General features: G+C 44.3%; 2 protein-coding genes across 3 annotated transcripts; both read right to left on the reverse strand.

Moving 5' to 3' along the window:
• Nucleotides 1-3: 3 nt before the first annotated feature.
• LOC100119541 lies at nucleotides 4-20,981 on the reverse strand. Of its 2 annotated transcripts, none has more exons than XM_031927403.2 (4): nucleotides 20,744-20,981; nucleotides 6,374-6,535; nucleotides 3,616-3,894; nucleotides 4-3,543 (listed from the first exon to the last, which is right to left on the reverse strand). In XM_031927403.2, exons 1-3 carry the CDS (start codon nucleotides 20,835-20,837, stop codon nucleotides 3,650-3,652), a joined length of 501 nt encoding a protein of 166 aa, XP_031783263.1. In that variant the 5' UTR covers nucleotides 20,838-20,981; the 3' UTR covers nucleotides 4-3,543; nucleotides 3,616-3,649. The 2 variants fall into 2 exon arrangements, with proteins under 2 accessions (XP_031783263.1, XP_001603295.2); XM_001603245.6 differs by lacking the exon at nucleotides 20,744-20,981 and adding an exon at nucleotides 16,522-16,981.
• Nucleotides 17,527-19,011, reverse strand: LOC100115502 (MICOS complex subunit MIC13 homolog QIL1). Its single transcript, XM_032598026.1, has 4 exons — nucleotides 18,853-19,011; nucleotides 18,340-18,601; nucleotides 17,931-18,090; nucleotides 17,527-17,846 (listed from the first exon to the last, which is right to left on the reverse strand). Exons 2-4 carry the CDS (start codon nucleotides 18,351-18,353, stop codon nucleotides 17,658-17,660), a joined length of 363 nt encoding a protein of 120 aa, XP_032453917.1. The 5' UTR covers nucleotides 18,354-18,601; nucleotides 18,853-19,011; the 3' UTR covers nucleotides 17,527-17,657.
• Nucleotides 20,982-21,155: the final 174 nt, after the last annotated feature.

Consider the following 21,155-nt stretch of genomic DNA (forward strand, 5'->3'; position numbering starts at 1 on the left):
GAATCCTTGGATAGCTTTTTTGGTAACCATTTAACACTTTATTGATACAATAATAATATAATCTATACAATGTGTGTCTGTGTGTACAATATAATATCGTTCGGCATCAATATATAATATATATTATAAATTAATCAATCATTACCTCGACTAGGACATTCTTTCGATACAATCGGAGGGAATGGTTTTGTATTAATTTTGTTCGCGTCAAAGAGGAAAGAAACGCATCTGTCCCCCGCTACGTCGGCATCGACTCGATGTCTCGATGTATGATATGCCCTCGATCGTTCACCTGCGCGCACAGAAGTCCAACTCTCTTCGTCTTATCCGTGCATTACTTTTGTAGGCCAATGCGTGCGCGGAGCCGCGGTCCGACACGCCGCGGCTGTATGTATGGCTTCTATATAGGCGATGCGGCTTCGGAGTTACAATGTGTTTCGTTTGCATGCACGACCATCAAATCCTGGCTAAAAGTATTTCTGTGCAAAACTTGGTACTTTCGGATTCTCAAAAAATATATAGTGTACAATATAATAGCTTTGTTCGTCAATTCGCTTGCCCGGCGTGTGTGAGTTTAGTTAGATAGTTAAATTTATCGCACAATAAAAAAGGGTCTCTTTCATCTTTATTTTATAAAAATAAAGTCGTTGGTGTTTACGGATACATTCTCTTATATGAGTATCTTATAGGAAAGAAAAATATATCGGGGTAACTATCGTTTATATAGCGTATATACTATACTCGATTCGCATGTTATCGGAGAAACTTATGCCTATTATAGCGTTTACAGTCGAAATTTCGGAAACTCGTAGATCTCGTGTCTACGAAATTCAGTTTTTGCACAACAATACTTTTACTGCTCTTAGACCACGTCGAAAGGAGAATAGGCTATACGATAAATCTAGGCTCTGATATGTCTCGTTGCGTTTAGAATCTCTGTTTTTGCCTTGTCAGCTATATATATAGTCGGAGGATCGAGTGTAGGATAGCACAGGGAAAAACAAGTCGTTTACTATAGGCCGATAAGAAAGCGGTATACAAGCGTCGAAGGTGGGCTATATAGTGTACAGTAAAACGGCCCAAAGACGAGAAAAGAAAGTAAAAGCGATTAATGAATCCTTACCTATATATAAGTAGCTGAGAAGCGACGAGCTTAGCCGCGTCGCCGACGCATATACATTACGCAAGTCGTTTTCCGTTGCGTAATAATTTACGAGCCCGCGCGCGATGCCTCTGCAACGGTATTCGCGGAATTTTCAATTATAAATTTACATAATTCAGGAAATTTTCCCAACGTTTCATATAATTAGTCGTCTCTCGCGATCAAAGGCGTCGCTTGTGTAGCTCGATTCCGCCCTTATCAGAGGAAAGCTGCGTTTGTACCATCACTTGCCCGACGAGCGCTGCAGGCCGACTCCCTGTGTATCAAAAGAATGTGTAAGCCAATCGATTCGCTCGCGCGTACTATACGTAATATACCCCCGTATTTATTTATACATAACAATATAACAAGAGTTAGAAAGAGAGAGAGAGAGAAAGGTATAGACAGACTCCGCAGCTTCGCTCGAAACTCGTGTGTGTGTGTGTGTGTGTGTGTGTGTATTGTATTGCTCTACGACTCTGCTCCGGACGATTCGCTGGCGTCCTTTGTGTGTATACATAGGGGATGTTCTACTTTCATTTTCATCGGCGGCGTTGAATATTCGTTATGATCAAGGGCATATATTCTCTTATTTTTCCTCGGAAGGATCACCGCCGCTGCAGTTTATTTTCTTTTTGAAAATCCATCACGACCGCCGCGAGGCTTTATTATCCTTGTTTTTGTATATTGTATGGCTAATTTCTCACGCGCATAAGTGCGCCTCTCTCTCTACGTACTAGTAATTTTTCGTACGGTTAACGAGGAACTGTGTCTCTACGAATTCGAAGCGAAATTTCCGCTAATAAATTTTCTCGTTTTTTTTTTTCTTTTTGTCTGCGCTATACTTTTACACTTGTTTAGGTACACACTCCTCGGAATCGTTGATTAGTGCTTTTTATAAATTCCTAGAGCTTACAAGGTTCGTAGACCGACATATAGCAAATCCTTCGTTATTATACTCGCTTTTGCTCTTTTTCTCCTTCGAGTCTCGAGACCTATAATGGCATATCATTAGTTTTACTTAAGTACAAACTAGGCGCTCGCGCACATCAATCGTGCCTTATTAGTCGCTGGCAGCTAGGCTAGCAGCAGGTGATGGGGTGGCTTATTTCTTTTGTTTTTTTTTTCCGCGTTTTAGTTTACACTTTAAACTTTAAACTCTATACTTTTTGCTTTGCTTCGTTTAATTATACTATAGTTAGTATTTAATTATAATATCCTAGGCGTTATAGACTTACGTAACGTACTTTTTAATCCCTGCGCTTTTGTTTATTATCGTTAGCCGGGGCCTCGACGCGATCGACGGGAGACTGCGCCGGTTTCTTTTTTCATTTCTTTTTTTTTTTAATTCGAAGAAAGCTGTGTTTCGAGCGGAAGAACGGAAATTCAACTGACACGCAAAAAGAATGGAATAATAATGAATGACCGGCCGATCGCGCCAGGGCTCCGCGACGCACTTATGTAACTCGTACTCCGCATCATCTTTATTAGCGTATTAAAAACCTTTATAATTATAATCTTAAAACAGTCGCGTTTCCTCGGCATTCTCTTCCAGAACCTCTACATTTACGTAGCCGCGAGTCTCTCCTCTACTAAAAAAGCTCCTTTTATTCCGTACATCGTTTTTATACTCGCTCTCTTAAAACGATGGGCCGGTGTGTGTGTGTTTGGGTGTATGTGTGTATGCAAAAGGACGTACTTCTTTTTGTTTATCACACACGTCGTGTAATCATCAATATAACAAAGCAGCAGCAGCAGCAGCAGCGCAGCAGCAGTGGCAGCTGACCATTATTATTATTATTATTTTTTTCCGTTATTTTTTATATTTATCGAAAATGGAAGTCTCGCGCGTTCGATTAAAAAGGTCGATTCAGCCGGCGCGATTTTATTTATTCTTTTATTTTTTTTATAATTAATATTATATAAGTATAGGCATAATCGTATGTAATATATATTATATGTAGCAGCGCGCGCGCGCGCAAATCATATATGTATCGTTTCGAAATGAATAAACGCGTGCGCGAGTGTGTCTACGAAACCGTAATGTTTATATATCAATTTCCGTCTGTATCCTCATTATACTCGTCGATATCACCTCGCTCTTTTGTATTTTATTTTTTCAAGTCTGGCAGTTTGCGTCGATCCCGTGTATTTAATATGAAATGTGACGCGCCTTGTGGAATAAAGGATAAACGATGAACGAATTAACTTATATATGTATGTATAACAACAGCATCGCGGCTCTTCCTGCGCTCCGGTATTCGTTATTGCGTTGCATATGCAAATCGACCCTGTCTTTCTTGATTTTTTTTTCTCGTTTATTCTTTACGGAGATGTTGTATATAACATACTCCGGCCGGTTTTTCGTTGCCTTGGTGGTTTATCGACGAGACTCGGCGAACCTGCGAGGACAGAAGAGCTGTCAATAATCGAATAGTTCTCGAGATTAAAGTAAAGCGCAAATCCTGGCTTACCGACTAGGCAAAGATGAGTCACATGGCCCAGTCCCTAGGGCGTCCTGGGCGCGAGAGCGACGGGTCCCAGGAGCAGCACGCCCAGTCCGAGGCCGAGAAGAAGAGCCAAACTAGCGGGACTCGACGTCGTGCGATCGGCCGCGTTGCAGAGGTCGGTCGTGCAGGAACAGTAAAGCGCCCGCACGTCGTGAGTGCCGCTCCTCTTCAGGCAGCTCTTGTCGTCGGCCTTTTCGTCCTCCAGAAAGCCGCAGCCTCGGACCACCCGGTTCTTGCCGTACACTGCGGAGAACAAACATTCCTATGCTTCAATCGCGCTTACAATGTCCCCATTTTGTCCGAGGGGTTTGTGTAATCCATCAGGCTAATTCCATATAATCGCAATTAGAAAGTTATTCCGGCCCTTCTCGCGTTGAACCTAAGGACGAGTTGAAAAAATTTGGCAGGCCGACTCGAAATTTTAATAATTTTCCAGAGAGAGAGAGAGAGAGAGAAGCGAGACCAGTCGTATTCTTACGGCCAACACAATGTAAGCTGGCTCGAATTGGCATGCGGCCAAGAAGTTTGGAAGCTTATAATTATCCGCGCTCTGACGAAAGCTCCCATCAGCTCCGTCGTATTTAAAAACTCGAAAATACCTCTGTGCCCAATCGGAAAAAAACGTATTATATAGACATAGCTCTTCTATTACCGCTCGATAACCTACAGCAGCTCCTGAAACGTTCCGTTCGCTCAGGAATTTTTGCAGCCGAATCCCTCGCGCTAATTAATCAATTTACCGTCTGCGTAATTGATCCAAAAACGGATCTCGTCGCTCCATGTATTTTTAAATCGCGCGCCAATCGTAATCTATTTAAGGGTAATAATTGACGAGAGAGAAATCGAGAGCACGATGTTGCAACGCTGAAAATTAACCGCGGCGAACGTTGGAAAATTTTCTATTTCCAGACTAGCATATATCGCTCGTAATCAACCTTCCGAAATCCCCCGCGCGCGCACTCGTGTCACTCGAAAACTTTAAAGAGTCTCTTCACGCTTCGGATAGTCGAATACGACGGGGGAGGGGGATTGAAGTTGGAATGAAGTTTTTGGTCCGCTGGACAGGAGCGAGCCCCCAGGAGAATTATAAAATCCGGATGCGCGGCGGGGGGGCAGACTTAATTACCTACTTTTTTCGACGCCTTATTAATCTAATTTCTTGTGCTTATATTAGCCCCAATTTTTCACAGCTGACGCGGCTATAATCGAATTTCGCGGAAGAAGAAGAAGAAGAAGAAGAAGAAAAGTTGCTCGGTCTCTCTTCGATCGATCCTGAAAAGGCTGCGAGGCGTATTATGTAACTAGACTATGCTCGCTGTGTATGTATGTGTGAGTGTGTATCTCACGCGGTCGACTCACCCCCGGGCGACGCGGGAAAGGGCTACACTGCGGCGGCTAAATACGCGAGAGAGAGAGGGAGAGAGAGAACTATCTGTATCTGTATATAGGCGTATATAATACCGTAATCGCGTCATTAACGAGTGGGGGACGAGCGGGCAGGAGGACTTCATTATAGTCGAGCTGTATAATCTATCGTTATATATATATATACTGCGCAGCTTTCTCGGTAATTTTAATACTGCGATGCCGGAGCTCAAGCACAAGCGTTACGTAACGGCTGCATATAATAAAATGTCGTTAATATAACAGCTAAACAACTAGAGCAGTATGAAACACAAATAAGTATTGGCTAATCTTTAAAGCATATCGGAATAAGCATTCAGATGCACAATTGCCAAGGAAAGCACCTTTCCCTCGGATGTATGGAATATAAAGAATTACTAGCCGCCCCGCCGACGACCCAATGACCCGGAATAAGCAGCGGCGTACGTCTTACGCAACCACCTGTAACCCGCTCCCCATGAGCGCACATGGGTTAAAGAGTAAAAAAGATAAGAGCCGAGTTCATATTGGTCGAAAAGCGAACCGAGGCAGCTTACGTAAGGGGCGAGACTCGCGTGCCCGCTGCTACGAGGACGCCGCAATGCAGGCTATGCGCCCGGTGCAAGCTGAGGTCGACGCCGCGAGAGCGAACGAACGGGCGATCGACGCGCGCTTTTGCCAAATCCTCGAGCGAGCTTACTTCGATTTTTCTCGAGATTTCTTATTTTTTCATGCGCGTTATTCTGTATTCGCTCTATACCAGTCCATGCGTGGATCGCTGGAGCGAACAGACCAGGTGACGAGTCGATTATCAGCGTGAAATAAAAACAAAACGAGAATGGTCGCGTATCAATATAACGGAATATCAATATAAGAGCGGAGCTACGACGATTAGCGAATCGGGATCCATGATACCTTTTAAGCCGCCATTTGTACTTTACAGCGTTTACAGCGGCCGTTCGTCCCGAGTTAAAATATCTCGGAAATTTAATCAGCAGCTCTCGCGAGAAAATGTAAGAAAATCGTAATCCTGTATGTACACGTATAGATCGGAGAGTCCTAGTTTTGTAAACGCATAAGGATCTATATTTAATTTTGAAATGCAAGACTCCCTCCGACCTGCACTTATATATTTATATCTGGATTCCTTGTTTTTCTACGTCTGGATGCAAAACACTGTGACCTCGTTCGTGCGCTACAGTTCGCTTTTTTTTCGGCAACCGGAATAAATACCTATACCGTGTAATTGCGAACTACTTCTCGCGCACGGGAGCGAATCGATGCTCGGTGTATACCTATAAAGAAACAAGAGCTTAGAACGTGACAAAAATCGACTGACCTTTCTGGGTGATCTTCCGACACAGCGTCGGCTCGAGGTGGTTCAGGTGCTCGAGACGCGGCTGAAAGCTGCAGTTGACCGTACCAAGGCTGTAGGGGTCGAAGGGGTCGCCGCATCTCGGGTCGTACTCGCTGTTGCACTGGTAGCAGATCACCGCCGCTCCTGGAGAGAATTTTTTGTAGTTAAGCCAGACGTTGACGCTTATCCGATTGGCATTAATCCTGACTTTGATTAAGTTCCGCCGGAATATATCGAATTGTTGATAATGCGCGGATAGTCGGCTTTTTAGCCGAACATTTCGCATTAAACAGTTCGGACCCTTATACTCGGTCCGAAACTTTATAATGCAGTCTTGCTGTTCTTCTATCAGCAGTCAGGCCCGAAGAATTATATCTATACCGTAACTCGATACAGCTTTTTTCAGCCCCTTACAACCCACGGCACAGCAAGAAGTTGCGGGGCCTGCAGCCAACTTTCCATACCAGAGTCGCACTCTAGATCGAAACGAAGCATCATCAGGCAAAAGAATAAACGAGCATTAAACTTTGATCGGCAATATACTGGTGCGATATCAGTCTCGGTCTCGACTCGCCGCGCGGGGGTAAGTGGGTCAGTGGTGCGCCGCCACCGCCGCCGCCGCCGCCGCGATGACGTAGCCGGGCGAAAAAGGAGCCGACCCCCCTACATCGACCCACTGCCTACATATTCCCCCGCGGCAGCTATTTCCCGATGCCAGAAAGATAGAGAGGCCTGGTAATATACGCGTGTATATAACATGTAGGACAAGGGTCAGGGTAGACTGTATAGCAGTATGGAGCGTTTGCGAGGGAAGCGCGGCGATTGGGCACCTCCTTCGTCCTGAAAAACAGCGGAAAATCAGAGGGAAACTCCTCCGATACGAGAGGGAAAGAGAAGAGTCAAGGCTGCAGCTGGAGCGCGAGTCCTGTGACCTTGAGCGCCGCTATACACAGCTCGAGAGCTCCCACCCCGCGTCTGACCGTGCGCCGATGCTTCCACTGGCTGCAGCCCGGCGCTGCGATGGCTTACGTAATATTATAACGATGCGCGCGCTTTTTGGCGCGAGGCCGAAAGCTCCATTATTCAAAGTTTCATCTCAGCGCTCTGAATTTTTCCTAGCGACGAGTTCGGCGTATAGCCAATCGCATTTAAGGAATCATCAAGGGAGCTTCGATTAAAGAATCGCGTTTCTCTCAATGAGCTGCGCTGACTTCCGCGTCCATGTGCCGCGACATCGATCTCCGGCTGATGTCTCGCTGTCGTGTAATAAGCGCAGCTCGAGAGCAGCGGCGGCAGTGGCTCTTCAAGGTGAACCTTGAAAATCAATGCCAAAAGCGAGCGAGCTCCAGCGAGTCGAGGTCACGTGCCAGCGCCTCCACACGCGGATCACGGCTGCTTTTTCCGTGAATCTGAATTTAATTCTGAGAGGCGCCTAGTCTTCCGGAGTCGCGATGAACTACGCGCGAGAGTAGTGGTTTCGACCGCCGACGAAAAGCCTGTATGAGGACAAAGCACGCGGATATGCGACGAGAAGCATGTATAGCGATTCGCCTTCGATATTCGCCGCGAGTGCATGGAGCAGTCCACTTTTTAGGAGCTTTCGCGCTGGGCTCTCTGCATATACACTGCGCGCTTTGGGAAAATTGCAGCATCTCTTTAATGGCGCTTAATTCGCTCGTGAGCTTGCGCGCAGGAAGTGTAGTTTTTCCTTTATCGACTTTCAGATTGATGTGCGTGTCGATAAGTTTGACTTATCGGATCGAGTATACAGCTGTGTATTATATATATGATGACAGATTTAGTCACTATAGCGGATATTGGACAGTTTTTTTTCAACGCTGTACGCGCGCAAAATGAAAAATGAAAAAATCTAATTAATTTCCCATCTGCAGAGTCGAGCAAAATTCAAGTCGAGTGTGCCTGATCGTCATTGGACGCCTTACACCGCTAATTTTCCGATAACCTGCTCTCCCGCGCATCTATACTATGCGCGTCCTCTCGAGCGATTTTAATTAACAACTCGAGCCACCGCGAGTAAAATTCAATTTACTCCCGCGTCTTTTTTGCCTTATATCGAACGCGTGTCAGCCGATTATACCAAGCTATTCCGAGCTTTTTTCCCAGCTGGTATATTTCCGCAAAATAAATTCAACCCCAAGGACCATGATAATGCCTGTGAAAGAAACTCTCCTTAATTATAATTATTATAGCGATTACCGGTCGTCCGGAAATGCAACTCAGCTGCTCTCCAGCTCTCTGTACACTGCACAGAGAAATATATGGAGAGAGAGAGAGAGACTAATTTTAAATATTCAAGCAGAGCGCGCCTTTTTCTACCGCGTGTGTGCACCGCCTTGGAAAATTAATTAAGCCGAGATAGAGCTCTCGACAAACGTTCCTTTCATCCGATTAGTTTATACGGTTGTACAGCAGTCGTCAGCGGAACTACAAAGTATGATATACCGTGTGCAGAGAGAGAAGCGCAATCTCCAAGCGAAAAAGCTCCGCGACGAGAGCAAAGGAGCATATAACTTTGCGTCGCGCGGCTAATGCGCGCCGGAGGAGACACAGATGCGGATTTATCGACGGCGCTATGGAAATTTATGGGGGAGAGCCGAGACGTGATAAAAAAAGACCCTCGTCCGCGAGAGGAGGAGAGAGTCGCCGCCGCGGAGATTAATGCGCGCGCGTGTACAGCGCGCGTGAAAGGACGATGATTAGCTTTTTCCGGAATAAGTCACTCAAGCGCGATTATGACATAGCTCCTATCGAAAAAGTGAAAAGTTGCTTTTCTCGCCGAATATAATAGAACTGTACAAGATATAATGGAGCGAGACTAACCAGATTGTACGCGAGCGGAGAAAGAGCAGTCGGGATAGAAAAGTTTCGTCAAAAATGCTGCTGCAGCTCTCGGCTCTGACCATATCCGACGTGATCTACTTGAGCAGTTTTCGGATATAGCTTGCGCGAGACGTACGTGTGTTTAATATCTACCGCGTACTTCTCTCTCTCGCGTGCCATTTCACTCCTGGATTTTTACGTAATTGACGCTGACTCGAGCTCCGCGCTTTTATTAAAAATATGAATTCGCGTACGAAAATAACGTCAATAAAGGCGCAGCGCGTCGAGATTAAACGAATTATATAAATCGCCGAGACGTCGCACGCGAGACAAATAAAAGCAAAAGCAAGAGATAGAGCCATCGAAAAGTTTCAGCGACTTGTTTCGCGCTGCTTTAATGAGACGATCCGTCCGAGAAGTATAACTACACGCATTCGAGACTTCCGCGCATAAACAGTCATAAATATAATAAAAAGTTCCTCGATCTCCCGCACGCCTGTATTTCGAATCTCGTGGGCTTGGATAACAAGCTCGTGAATTCCGATGCGGAGGAATTACTCTACGGCTGCGCATGTTGATGCGCTGCACAAAGGAAAGCGTCTTCAGAGAGAGAGAGAAGAAAAGTCTCGTCTGTAGTACCTCACCCCCCGCGGGCCACTCGAGCAAAGCTGTCGACAATGACGGACACGTTTGTGTCAGCCGACGACTGCTATACTATACTCGACGTTTGTCGTTTCGTCAATAAACAAACGGCTCCGGGGCTTTTTCTCAGCTGTGTGTATAGTCGCTGTCACTGCATTTCGACAGACGAAGCGAATAATTCAAATTTGCAATTTTCCAAACTTACGCCGTATAAAGGCTATGAAGCAGAAAGGCGCGTCACACGATTAACTCCGGAATTTTCAAGAGCCCTCCGGGGGACAATAAAAAACTTTGGCGCACGCAAACTTTGTATTATATACTTCTGCAGAGTCTTGTAAAGTAAGTCGTTAAAGTTTATCCTCAACCTGCGCCTGACCGGTCGTAGCCTTGAGGAACGTGTACGATGTACAACACTCGGATATAGTTAAGCGACGTGTGTAAACGGAATCGGGATCCATAGTTCGATCATATCTTATATTCGATGAATAAATCATACCATCGTCTGCCTTAATTCAATTAAAAGCTCCGCTGTATCAACGTGTTTCCCAACCGCACCCAGAGCGAGTCGCATGTCACTTGATTTGATTAAGCCCAATAAAAGTAGCCGCAGACTGCACACGTGTCTAATTAAAAGTACATCGAGTAATTAAACGCCACTCGAGAGAGAGAGAGAGAGAGAGAGAGAGAGAGAACCGCGGCTTATCGTTTCAACTCGCGAAAAAATAATGCGCGAAGCGATCGGCTCTCTCTTGAGTCACAAACGAACTTTCGGTAGCGCAGCTATATCAATTTCCTTCGCTTTGCGCTTCGCGAGCCTTGTACACACATCTAAGAGTGCGAGAAGAGTCCGCGGGGGCAAAGTGGGTCGCTCGATATCTCTCGCAGTGTGCGAACCCGCCGCCGGTTCTGCAGCTGCCGGTCTGTCCGTCTTTATCTCTATCTCTATCTCTATATATATCTTTATCGCTTGTGTACCATGCCGAGGCGAAATTTCCTGCGATCGCGCGATCGATTGCTAGACCGGCGTCCCTTTATTTAATTATCGCATATTCGCGCAACTGGGCCATGGCGGCCAAAGTTTCGACTGATGCTTTTTCGCGCGGCAACTGGAGCGAATATTGACGAAGCATATCGACATTTATATTGTGCGCCTGGAACTGTAATGACGTCAGGGGTCCCACACGTGACGATTTTCTAGCTTCGGCTCTTCGCGTGCGCGAAAGGGAATAGCTATATATACGTGGGTTATTCGCTGAAATACGAGGAATATTGGCTTTTCACAGCAGGAGTTAGCATTTTTACGCGAAAATGCGGTGGAACTCGCGCTCGCTTTTTAGCTGAGTGAAATGTTAAAGTTGAAATTCTTTTCGATTTCACGGATTAACGCTGGCACGTTTTTTACATATTGATTTATTAAATCGAGACGAGATGTTTGTAAAATATGCATAGTCGAATTAGCTATAAGGATATTTGAATATTGATTCGTCGATGCCATTTAATTCGATTCTTCTACCCGCATTGGCAGCGAACTATAGAAAATCGGCTCTATATATGCGATCAAGCTAAAAAAGTCCCTATATTCAGCAATGAACGTTTTCGTTCGAAGCAGTAGGTTGTACCAAAATTTCAACCAACCGCAATCCCGGGCTTTCCCCGCGGACTCCACTCTACCGCTGGAATGATATTTTATATATTTTAATTGGAGCCTCGAATCTCGGGCTCGTCGGTTATATAAGAACGATGTAAACGCGAACGCGTGCGACGAAATAATAGCGTAATTTTAATTAAGGCTAAAAAAAGTCTCACACATTTTATCCGCGCGCCAGCTGCGGCGAGTTTTTCAATTAACTGCCTTCTCGAGTGGTGCAGCTCGCGGCTCTGTGAATCCGTGCGCGCAAAACACACGGCGCCAGCGTCCTCGAGCGAAAGAGAAAATAACGCCGAAGAAAATTGCCGGCAAAAAAGCCTTTCAGCAATTATATAACCGCGCGATCCGATGAAAGCCCCGCTGTTGCACAAAGAATTTATGCACAGAGTTCAGGCGCTCCACATCGCCGTGTAAAATCGCGTATACACTTGAAAAGAGCCGGGAGGAAAAAAGCTGAGTCCTCCACTACACGCAATCCGCGAATGACGATTCGTTCCTTAACGAGAAAAGCGCGGGGGGTGTGTGTGGGGGGGGGGGGGGAAGAATCGCCGTGTAAAATATGTATAGGGCGGATGAGAGAAAAATAAAGCGAACGCAGTCGTGGCAAATGGAATATTTAGACAGTGGAGGAAGGGAAAAGAGTAGGGGCATAAAAATGAGAGACGTAGAAATGGAATCAGCCGTGTATACGATATAGCCGGCAGACAGAGAAAGAGGGAGTTGGTCGAGACAAATGGCAGAAGCGAGAAGAGCGCAGGAAGACCCGGTAACGCGCGCAGCCGATAACGAGCAAGGAGTCACACAGGGGCTTCCCCCGACTGCTCTCCAGTTTATTCCAAGCGCGCATGCTTTCTCTGCAGCAGCATCGTGTTCTAGACCTCTCTGTACTATGCCAGACGAGTGCGCTACAATTCTGATGGCTTTTTTTTTTTGTCGTACTCCGGAATTCGACGAAACGCGCTTATTCTTTACAGCTTGCAGTATAATATTTCAAAAATTTAAAAGAACCTCGATATCTCCCGCCAGCAGCTAGGAAAGCACGCCCCCCGCGCGTATACGCACATCTATTATGAATTCTCAGCTGCAGCGATGCTTTTGCTACGCACACACACGTCCGCGCGCGAAGATATAAAACGCGCTCTCGGAAAAGGGGCGATTCGCGCTCTACTTTTTCACCCCGCGCGGAATTTCGCATAGGGGATGAAGAAGGTTATGCACATTTTTCTTTCTTATACGCGGCCGCCCGAGACGGGCAAAGACCTCGTGCGCGCGCATTTTTCGCGAGCAATTGAATTTGCTTTATTCTTCCGCCGAGCGTTTACGTTTCGTGTATTTACGTAGCAGAAGGAAAAGCTGACCCGTTGTTTATATACGAGAGCCTTTTGCTTTTCTTCTGAAAAATCGCCTCGAGGGGATCTATTGATTCGTTGTTTTAAGCCTCGTTATACGATAGCGATTGATGCCTGCACTTCGCATCGATTAAGAGTGCGCGGACACGTGGACTTGTGTATTATGTTGCTCTCGCTGTCGTACGAATGACTCATATAAATAATTACAATAAGCGTTCGGTATATATCTTTAGATAGAATACGAATACATTTTTGCTCGCCCGTGAATATTGAATGGAAATTTTATTTCATCGAGCTCGAAATGTACAGCAGGGCTATTACACAGACGTTCGCTCGTATAATATAAAAGAGATATATTCTGATAAAGCTGTCTATGCTATAAGTCTTATTTTATGCAAACTTAGTTGCGGCGAGCACGTTCCGAGCGAGAATTGGACAAGCAAAAATAACCGACGTCTTTACATATAGAGGTATATCGCGACCTAGATATATTAATGAATTTTGAAAGCTAGCTCTTTGTTATTAAAAGACGGTATAATATAGATATATACCGCGGAGGCTAACTCAATTAGTAGACGTCGAAATTCCGATCATCACAGCGCGCAACGCTGCATATAATGAAATTTTAGAAAGCCTCTATCCACGCTCAACTGTGCAGTTTCGAACGAAGTTTGCTTAAATATTCAGCAAGCCGTATCGCAAGCTCACTTTAAGCGACGAAAATAGTAAGAACGCGATATAGTTACTTGGTAAATCAAAAGGAACTCGGCTGCATTTCTCAGAGAAAAATTCGCATCAGATATCGAGACTATTGCAGCGGAGGCGAAAAAAGCTCAAATCCACACGAGCGCGAGCAAAGTGTATAACACACGCAGGGGCTCGCGAAGGCCGACTTATTATACACCGCGACTCTCCCACCCACGATCGTGAAATTTCATCGTTCGCATACGATTGCAGCGGACTGCAGGCGTCGCGAGCGTCGTCTAAGAGTTCAAAGCCACGCCGCCGAATCGATATATAGACTCGCGCGAGTGCATATGCATGTGTGTACACCTATATATATATACCTGGACGCGACAGATGAGTGTCGTCATCGATTCGTCGAATTTTTCAGACAGCGCCGCGATCGTCCCCGAGCGATAAATTATAACCGAGTAATAGCGGTGAAACACAGATATATGCCAAACTAATCGACGAAAACTCGATACCCACGCACAGCGATACCCGATATTTTTCATGTAAACCGGCCGAGCGTTACGAAAACCGTCGAATTTAACGGCTCAGCCCTCGCGACGATCATTGCCCCGTCAAATTGCAGCCCCGTGTACACAGCGAGTAGTCGCACGGTGGTGAAATTGCCGCGGTGGACAGGTATGGTATATATATATAAGTATACTATACTCTCGCGCCGTGTGTCCCATCAAGGGAAGTCCCCCAAGGCTGGTAGCGCCGACACTTGTAGCACTTCGCGCGAGCTGCGCGCTTTAGGTCTGGAAAGTGGTGTGTGTGTGTGCGCGCGCTATGCTCTCGATTTTCTAACGGGATCCGATTTTATAACGATATGCCGATCTTTGCAGGGAAGCGAGATTGTCAAAGGTGGAAATCGAATTTTCGTGCCTAACGAGGGTACTCATATTGTCGATGCACACAGCCGATTGATCAGCCGGCAATTTTTAAGCTCCTTATCGCGAAGACTGGATGATGGGATGCTTTCATTGTGTTTTACACAAAGGGTGCTCTACAGCTGCTTTTTTTTCATCCCTTAGCTTATTAGGCTGACAATCGTCGCGAAAGCTGCCTTTCCATTCCAGAATTCTTTTTATATAATTGAAGACATTCCAAAGAATCGCTTCTCAGCTCATTGATCCTTTTTACCTCTGATGATACACAAACGCATCGGTATACAAGTATAATAACCTATCAACGTCCGCATATCGATATTGAAATGTTTTAAAACCGAAACCTTAAATGCGAGTAGTGCATGGTTTCCCTAAAATTACGCAACGATCGAACGAAAACAAAAAAAAAAAAAACAAAATCACCCGCTTGTAAGACATGTTATGCTAATGAAAAAAACGCCTCGCGCTCTCGGCAAACAATAAAGGACGAACTATCATCAGGGTTTACGGTTAATCGCGCGACCTTGCACGTAACCCGCTATATCTTCCTGCTTGTACATAGTGCACAGTGTCTCCCTTTTGTGCAGCTTTTCTCTCTGCTTCTTCCGCATCGCGCAACTCGCGGCGAACAATGCGCGCCGCGACGAAACACACGTGCGGAATCTCCGCGCCTCGACTCGCCATTCATACACGAGAGCGGAGCTGCCATTCAGAAATCCGCGGCTGCGATGCACTATGGCCCTCAATTAACCGCGAGCGCGCGGCTCGGGCTTTTTATTGTCGGACAATAAGCGCGCACGGAATCCTCTTCCCGGTGTAATAACGCCGGGATTTTTTATCTAGAGAGCGTTTTTATATATTGAAAAGCCTGTATTTTGGACGCGTTGTCGACAGTTTTTTAAATTACCCATCGATCAATAAAAGCCAATTCATAGCCTATAATAACTAAATGCCATTAAAGCTTTATCGCGACGACAATTAAACTTACTCGAGTGTGCGCTTCGCGCGTAAATATATTATGGTTCAAACCTTATTTATTCAGACAACGCGAGGACACACAAAGAGTACATTACGCAATATCTGAATAACGCCCGATTAATCCACACATACGCGCTTCATTTTCAATGCTCATCAATTGAGCTAAACGAATAGGCATCGCTCGATTAAATGGAAACGCTCGTAACACACATTCTAGAGGGATGCGCGAGCGGATTTTCACGCGGCGCGCTATATATGACATAAGTGTATGGCACAACGATTTCGCTCAATTGCCGCATTACTTTGCGCAGATACGTACACACAGTCTACAGTCCAAGGCTGTTTCGAAGATTTTTTTCCTCCAGCTCGAGATCGTCGCTGCGCAAATAGATCGATGTAATGAAATCTAAGTTTGGATCGACCGATGAAGCGTTAATTTTGAATGCGAGGTGAATCTCTATTATAGAAACTGCGATTATTGTTTCTTAATAATTAATCATCCTGCGCGATATCGAGGAGTTAGCTAAAATTTAAAAAATATTTTTTCCAACAGCGCGACTCGTTATTTCAACTTTCAGCGTTTCGTTCGCTTGCGCGCGCGCGCGCGCGCGGATTGAGCCATTTCGAAGATTTCGATCTGCTGTAACCCTGGAATAGGTGTAGCATTACGTAATCTTGCAGCCTAAAGTATAATACATATTCTCGCTATTATAGCGTATACGTTTAGAATTTGCAAAAGGAGAACGCGAGCGAATATTGCAAACATTTTTCCGCTCGAAGCTCGTCGAGAGAAGGTTGAAAATTATCGAGTTAGGGATATGAGAAGAATGAAGATAAACCATCTAAGATGGAAATAGAATTGACGCGATTTTCCATGAGCCCCGAGGTCGATAAGTAAAATTTACGGCGCATTGATGCACTCGATCGTCGATGATCGAATTTCATCGATTTCCAATCACGTTCGCTACGGCTCGGCCGGACTAATAAAGCGCGTAAATCGCGTTAGGTCGCAAAAATCAGCGCTCACAGAAATCAAGAGAGAAAAAAACATACCATAGCGAAAGCTCGCCGCGAGGACGACGCAGATCGTCGCGGCCGCTGCGAGGGATAGCTGCTGTTGGCTCCGCATCACGTCCTTGCACTCTCGCGCGTCTCTCTAATCGGATAACTATATATATAGTGTACTCTGGGAAGCCCTTCTCTTCCGCAACTTGATCGACACCACCCTGTCGTCTTCGTGTCTCTCTGCGCTGTGTCAGTACGAATACAATAAGTATCACCGGCAGCAGTTCATGTGTTCCCGCGGTGCAGTGTCTCTCGGCACAGCCGCGCGCAAACTCTGTCGCAGACTGATGCCTTCCGTCTCTCGCGCGGACTTGCTAACCCGAGGGAAGCCGTACTTCGACTGACACGGCGCCGACGCGCGCGTTTATACTCCCGCGCGCTGCTGCTACACATATATAGTCGGCGGCGGCGCGGGACATTGAGCGCGCGCGACCCCCGCTATACATATGCGCTGCGATGCACCTGCACCCGATGATTTTTACTTCTTTCTCTCTCTCTCTCTCTCTTTTTATTTAGTCTACAGGGGGCTGGTTGCTTTTTCCGTTCGGCTTTGACAACAAAGCTATATATATGCCCGTAGAAGGCTGCTGCACTTGCGACTGGTTCGAGCGTTACGTAACGCGAGGCACTGATGCGTGCGCGTTGTTTGTTGACGCTCGCATACGCGTGCGGAAAGCTTTTCCAGTCCTCCCAGCACGTTGTACGTAGGGTTTAAAAATATTCACGATGCGCGATTCGTTTGGAAACTGACGTGGGAGCTGCAAAATCGAGCTTTTTACAAATTTGAGCTTTGTAAACATTATCGCAGTTAGTGCTAACGAAAATAGAAGGAGAGACTTTTGGTTGGTTGATAACTTTGTAGTCTTGAAGTATTCGATGCACGGATGATGGATTTCACATGAATCTGAATCAATGAAACATGCTCATGATGAAATTGATAAAATGTGATTTTCTGTGTTTACCTTACCGATGGCTCTGGATGAAAACTACTGATTGTCGTAATATCTTTTATTTGAAATAACAAGGTGTCGTTTGCATCACAATATAAATTAATTCAACACTTCTTATCTACACCATCTCCCGCGAAAACTTTACCTATGGGAATAAATTATAATCGTTAGATTTTATTCTTTAGACTTTGTGGCTTCACCGCTGGATAAGTTACTTTTCTCTATTTCTTTCTGAATTTTGTCAATGCCATTTGACACGTGTTCTGGCAGTTCAGAAAGGAACTTGATACTGGTTGTAACTCCGTTGTTCCAATGGTAGACTACGCATCTCTTGAAATCCGATGGATTTGGTATACGGTGGATCTAGAATAAAACAATCGACATTGTTTAATTTTGCATAAATACATTTACATTTAATACTGCAGGTGAATGCAATGTTAAACTTACCTCCTCCACAACTTCTTTGGGTACATTCTGTCGAACCAGCGGACTAATGTTATTGTACAGTTTGTTGTAAAGCTTTGCCGATTCTTCTGGGGTTCCCCAGAGACCTTCTTGGACGGTGTAATAAATAGCACCACCTGCTATACTGCTCTTGATAGCAAACCTAAAAATACAGATATCATCATGGCAATATTATGTGGATAGCGGAATAAATAATTTTCGCACTATTATTATTAGATAACTGATTTATATTATTTGAAATAGAATGTATGAAAAGTAGCTGAATATAATATAATTTTTAGAAATTCCTACTGATGATTGTTCAGTTTGAGTAACTCTATACTTCATAACAACAGGGTTAATTACTTAAAACTTCGAGCACTTGTTTGAAAAATAAATTGACTCAACTAACCTTAAAAGACCCATTTTCGATTTAACCTATGAATTCGTCTTCTTCACGGTCGAAAACAAATCACGCCAATCGGAAAAGGCACCCAAAATATTCAATTTGGAATTTCAATGCATAGTTGCAAACGATGAGAGGTTAAAAACAGAGATCAGCCTTTCTCTACAAAGCAGAGCGCTTAACCCTTTATTTTTTTTACGTAATCCGCGCACACACTCTGACACTCAGTTACCGAGGGAGTAGTTTGGCCTAGATGGCAGCACAGGGTCTGTTGGTGTGGACCAAAAATGACATAGGTACATAGGTATAGATATACAAACTGTACAACATGCAACATTATTATGTTATGGCTTTAACTATGTTATTAAGTAAAAGTGTGGCAAAAATAGTGTATTATGCCACGAGGGAGGTAAATAACTGGCGAGTCCATAGCAAGTGCAAACACTCGCTATGGGCTCACCGTTTTACCTCCCGAGGGCAATTATACAATATTTTTTGCAACATCTTGAGTAAAAGTACCACATTCGATTTACGGTGCCCGGAGAGAATGTGGCACTTTTGCTCAAGGTAAAACAACACTTTTTTATTTCGAGAATATATAGGCTGCATTGGCCCTGGGACCTAGGCGAAAGAGCCCAGCGCCCAGAGTGGGAGAGCGCGCGGCGGGGAAACGAGGCGGTGCTGCGTGCTGGCTCGCCGCGACAAGCTAGAGTCTCTCTCGCCAGAGTTTCTTATGCGACAGCGCTTCTTTGCGCATCTACCTTACCGGCAGGCCGACAGGTCCAAAGACTCTTGCATCTCTCTTACACCGTTTATTGTAATGTATCGTAAAAAGTTGCGGCTAGTACTCGTATAAATGAAAAAATATACAACATCAAAGGAAGACTAGCAGGAATGAATAATTTTGAATAAATAATTCAGACAGAAATTATAAAATAAGCAAGCGGCAATGCGTCTTTAAAAAAAGTGTACAGGACAATAAAACTTCTCTGTAAATATCTTAAAGAATAATTTAAAAATCTCTTTACCTCGTTTAATGATGCTCATTTAAAAAAAGACAGCATTTATTTTAGGAAAGTATTGTTGAATAGGGAAGGACCCTGCTCGAGGCGACTTTTCAAGCTATAAGTTCAAATCTACAATTTATACCTCACGCGTTGCTAACGAGTTTTAAATTCACTTCATGCGCAAAACTTAGTACGATGAGGTTCCATAGACGCGAAGAGTAGTGACTTATTGAAACTGAACAAATAATCCTTTTACCGATTCGCTCCGGACATTAGTATTCATCATTTCACGTACTCGATCCAAATAAAAGCAAAGGTGACAATCCGGGGAATCTTTTCTATTTTTTTTTTTGAAAATCCAAAATTTGTGCACTTTTGACCTTAGTGTAGTTGCGATGAGGGAAATTGTAACAGTCATAATTTATATTAATAGAAATAATAATACTTTTGCGCCAAGACTTTGTATAAGCAAGTATATCTTACGAAACTTTAATACTAGGGAAGGTTTTTTTAGCCCCAGTGCGCATGCCACCTTCGAAATCAGACATGCACCAATAAAGTGCACACATTAAAATATCAAAGACACCGGTTCGAAGCAACTTTTCAAACTGAATTTGAAGCTCAGGAACCTTTACACCACACACACTGCTATCAAGTCTAACATTCATTTTATATGATAAGACGAGAGAAGGAACAGTGGCAACTTATTATTAAACCTGGACAAATTATGAAGCAGAATAGTATAACCAAGTCACAATTTTTATTCCATGAAATCATGCTATATGAGTTAAGTAATTAATAGATATTGTTGATATTAGCATGACAATAGTGGAAAATGTCTTGTCTATAAAAACTTAACTCAAAATATAACCATTGGAACATTCATTTTGGTTTCTCAAGTACATGAGACAAAAATTTCACATTTTGCTTTTCATCGGTGATTAGCCAAAATCTCAAATCAGCCAATTAAAGTGATTGCAGGATGAATTTTGTTTTAAATTATTCACCAGCTTTTGGCATTTCCAAAAAGAATAATTATCAATAGGTTTTGATTTATAGTTCAAAAGCAATTCACAGACTTTGAAAAAATTTTAACAAGTGTGTCGTGGTTTTCAATTTTCAAAGTTAAGAAATTTCTAATAGCTTCTGATCTGTAAATTGAAACCTATTGATAATTATTCTTTTTCGAAATGCCAAAAGCTGCTGAATAATTTAAAACAAAATTCATTATTGATTCAATCTCAATACTCAACTGATTCATAAGCTGCTGATCATGCTTACTTTTTAATGTCAAATTAACCTCTCTGTGCTAGTACCAACCTTTTTAACAAATTCTGCCCGTGTACTCTCGCTCATGGTAGGAGTTTCTGGGCAAAATCTGTGCGATTTACAATAATACTTACCTGTTTCCTTGTCCATAAGTATGCCGATGAGAAGTGCAGCAAAAAGGTACACAGGGAGTCCAGTATTAGCTGTGGAATCGGCAGACAGTTGCATCGGCCGCGACAAAAGTTTTCTGTCCTCACACCCGCTAAACTCTCCCGATTTCACGTATGCACGAAGGTGTTGTACCACAATGTTATTAATTTGCCGTCGAATACGACAAAAAATTAGTCGATCGTACTATGGGTTAGAGATATGCCGGCTGCGATGTACACATCAGTGCAGTGCGCAAAAAGTATGGCTCGGCGGCGCGACAGGCCTGTCGGTAAGGTAGACGCGCAAAGAAGCGCATCTACATTACCGGCCGTATAAGAAACTCTGACGAGAGAGACTCTAGCTTGTCGCGGCGAGCCAGAGTCTGGGCGCTGGGCT

Source organism: Nasonia vitripennis, chromosome 3 (genome assembly GCF_009193385.2).
Source record: "Nasonia vitripennis strain AsymCx chromosome 3, Nvit_psr_1.1, whole genome shotgun sequence".
NCBI classification, from domain to species: Eukaryota; Metazoa; Arthropoda; class Insecta; order Hymenoptera; family Pteromalidae; genus Nasonia; species Nasonia vitripennis.

Bases quoted from the DNA above. Each gene is read 5' to 3' on its own strand.
- LOC100115502 (XM_032598026.1), bottom strand. The intron at 17,847-17,930 runs GTAAGTTTAACA...GTTTTATTCTAG, and splicing joins CCAAAGAAGTTGTGGAGGAG to ATCCACCGTATACCAAATCC.
- LOC100119541 (XM_031927403.2), bottom strand. From the start codon at position 20,837: ATGCAACTGTCTGCCGATTCCACAGCTAATACTGGACTCCCTGTGTAC. The intron at 6,536-20,743 runs GTAAGTATTATT...AATTCTCTCCAG, and splicing joins ACTTATGGACAAGGAAACAG to GAGCGGCGGTGATCTGCTAC. The intron at 3,895-6,373 runs GTCAGTCGATTT...TGTTCTCCGCAG, and splicing joins TCGGAAGATCACCCAGAAAG to TGTACGGCAAGAACCGGGTG.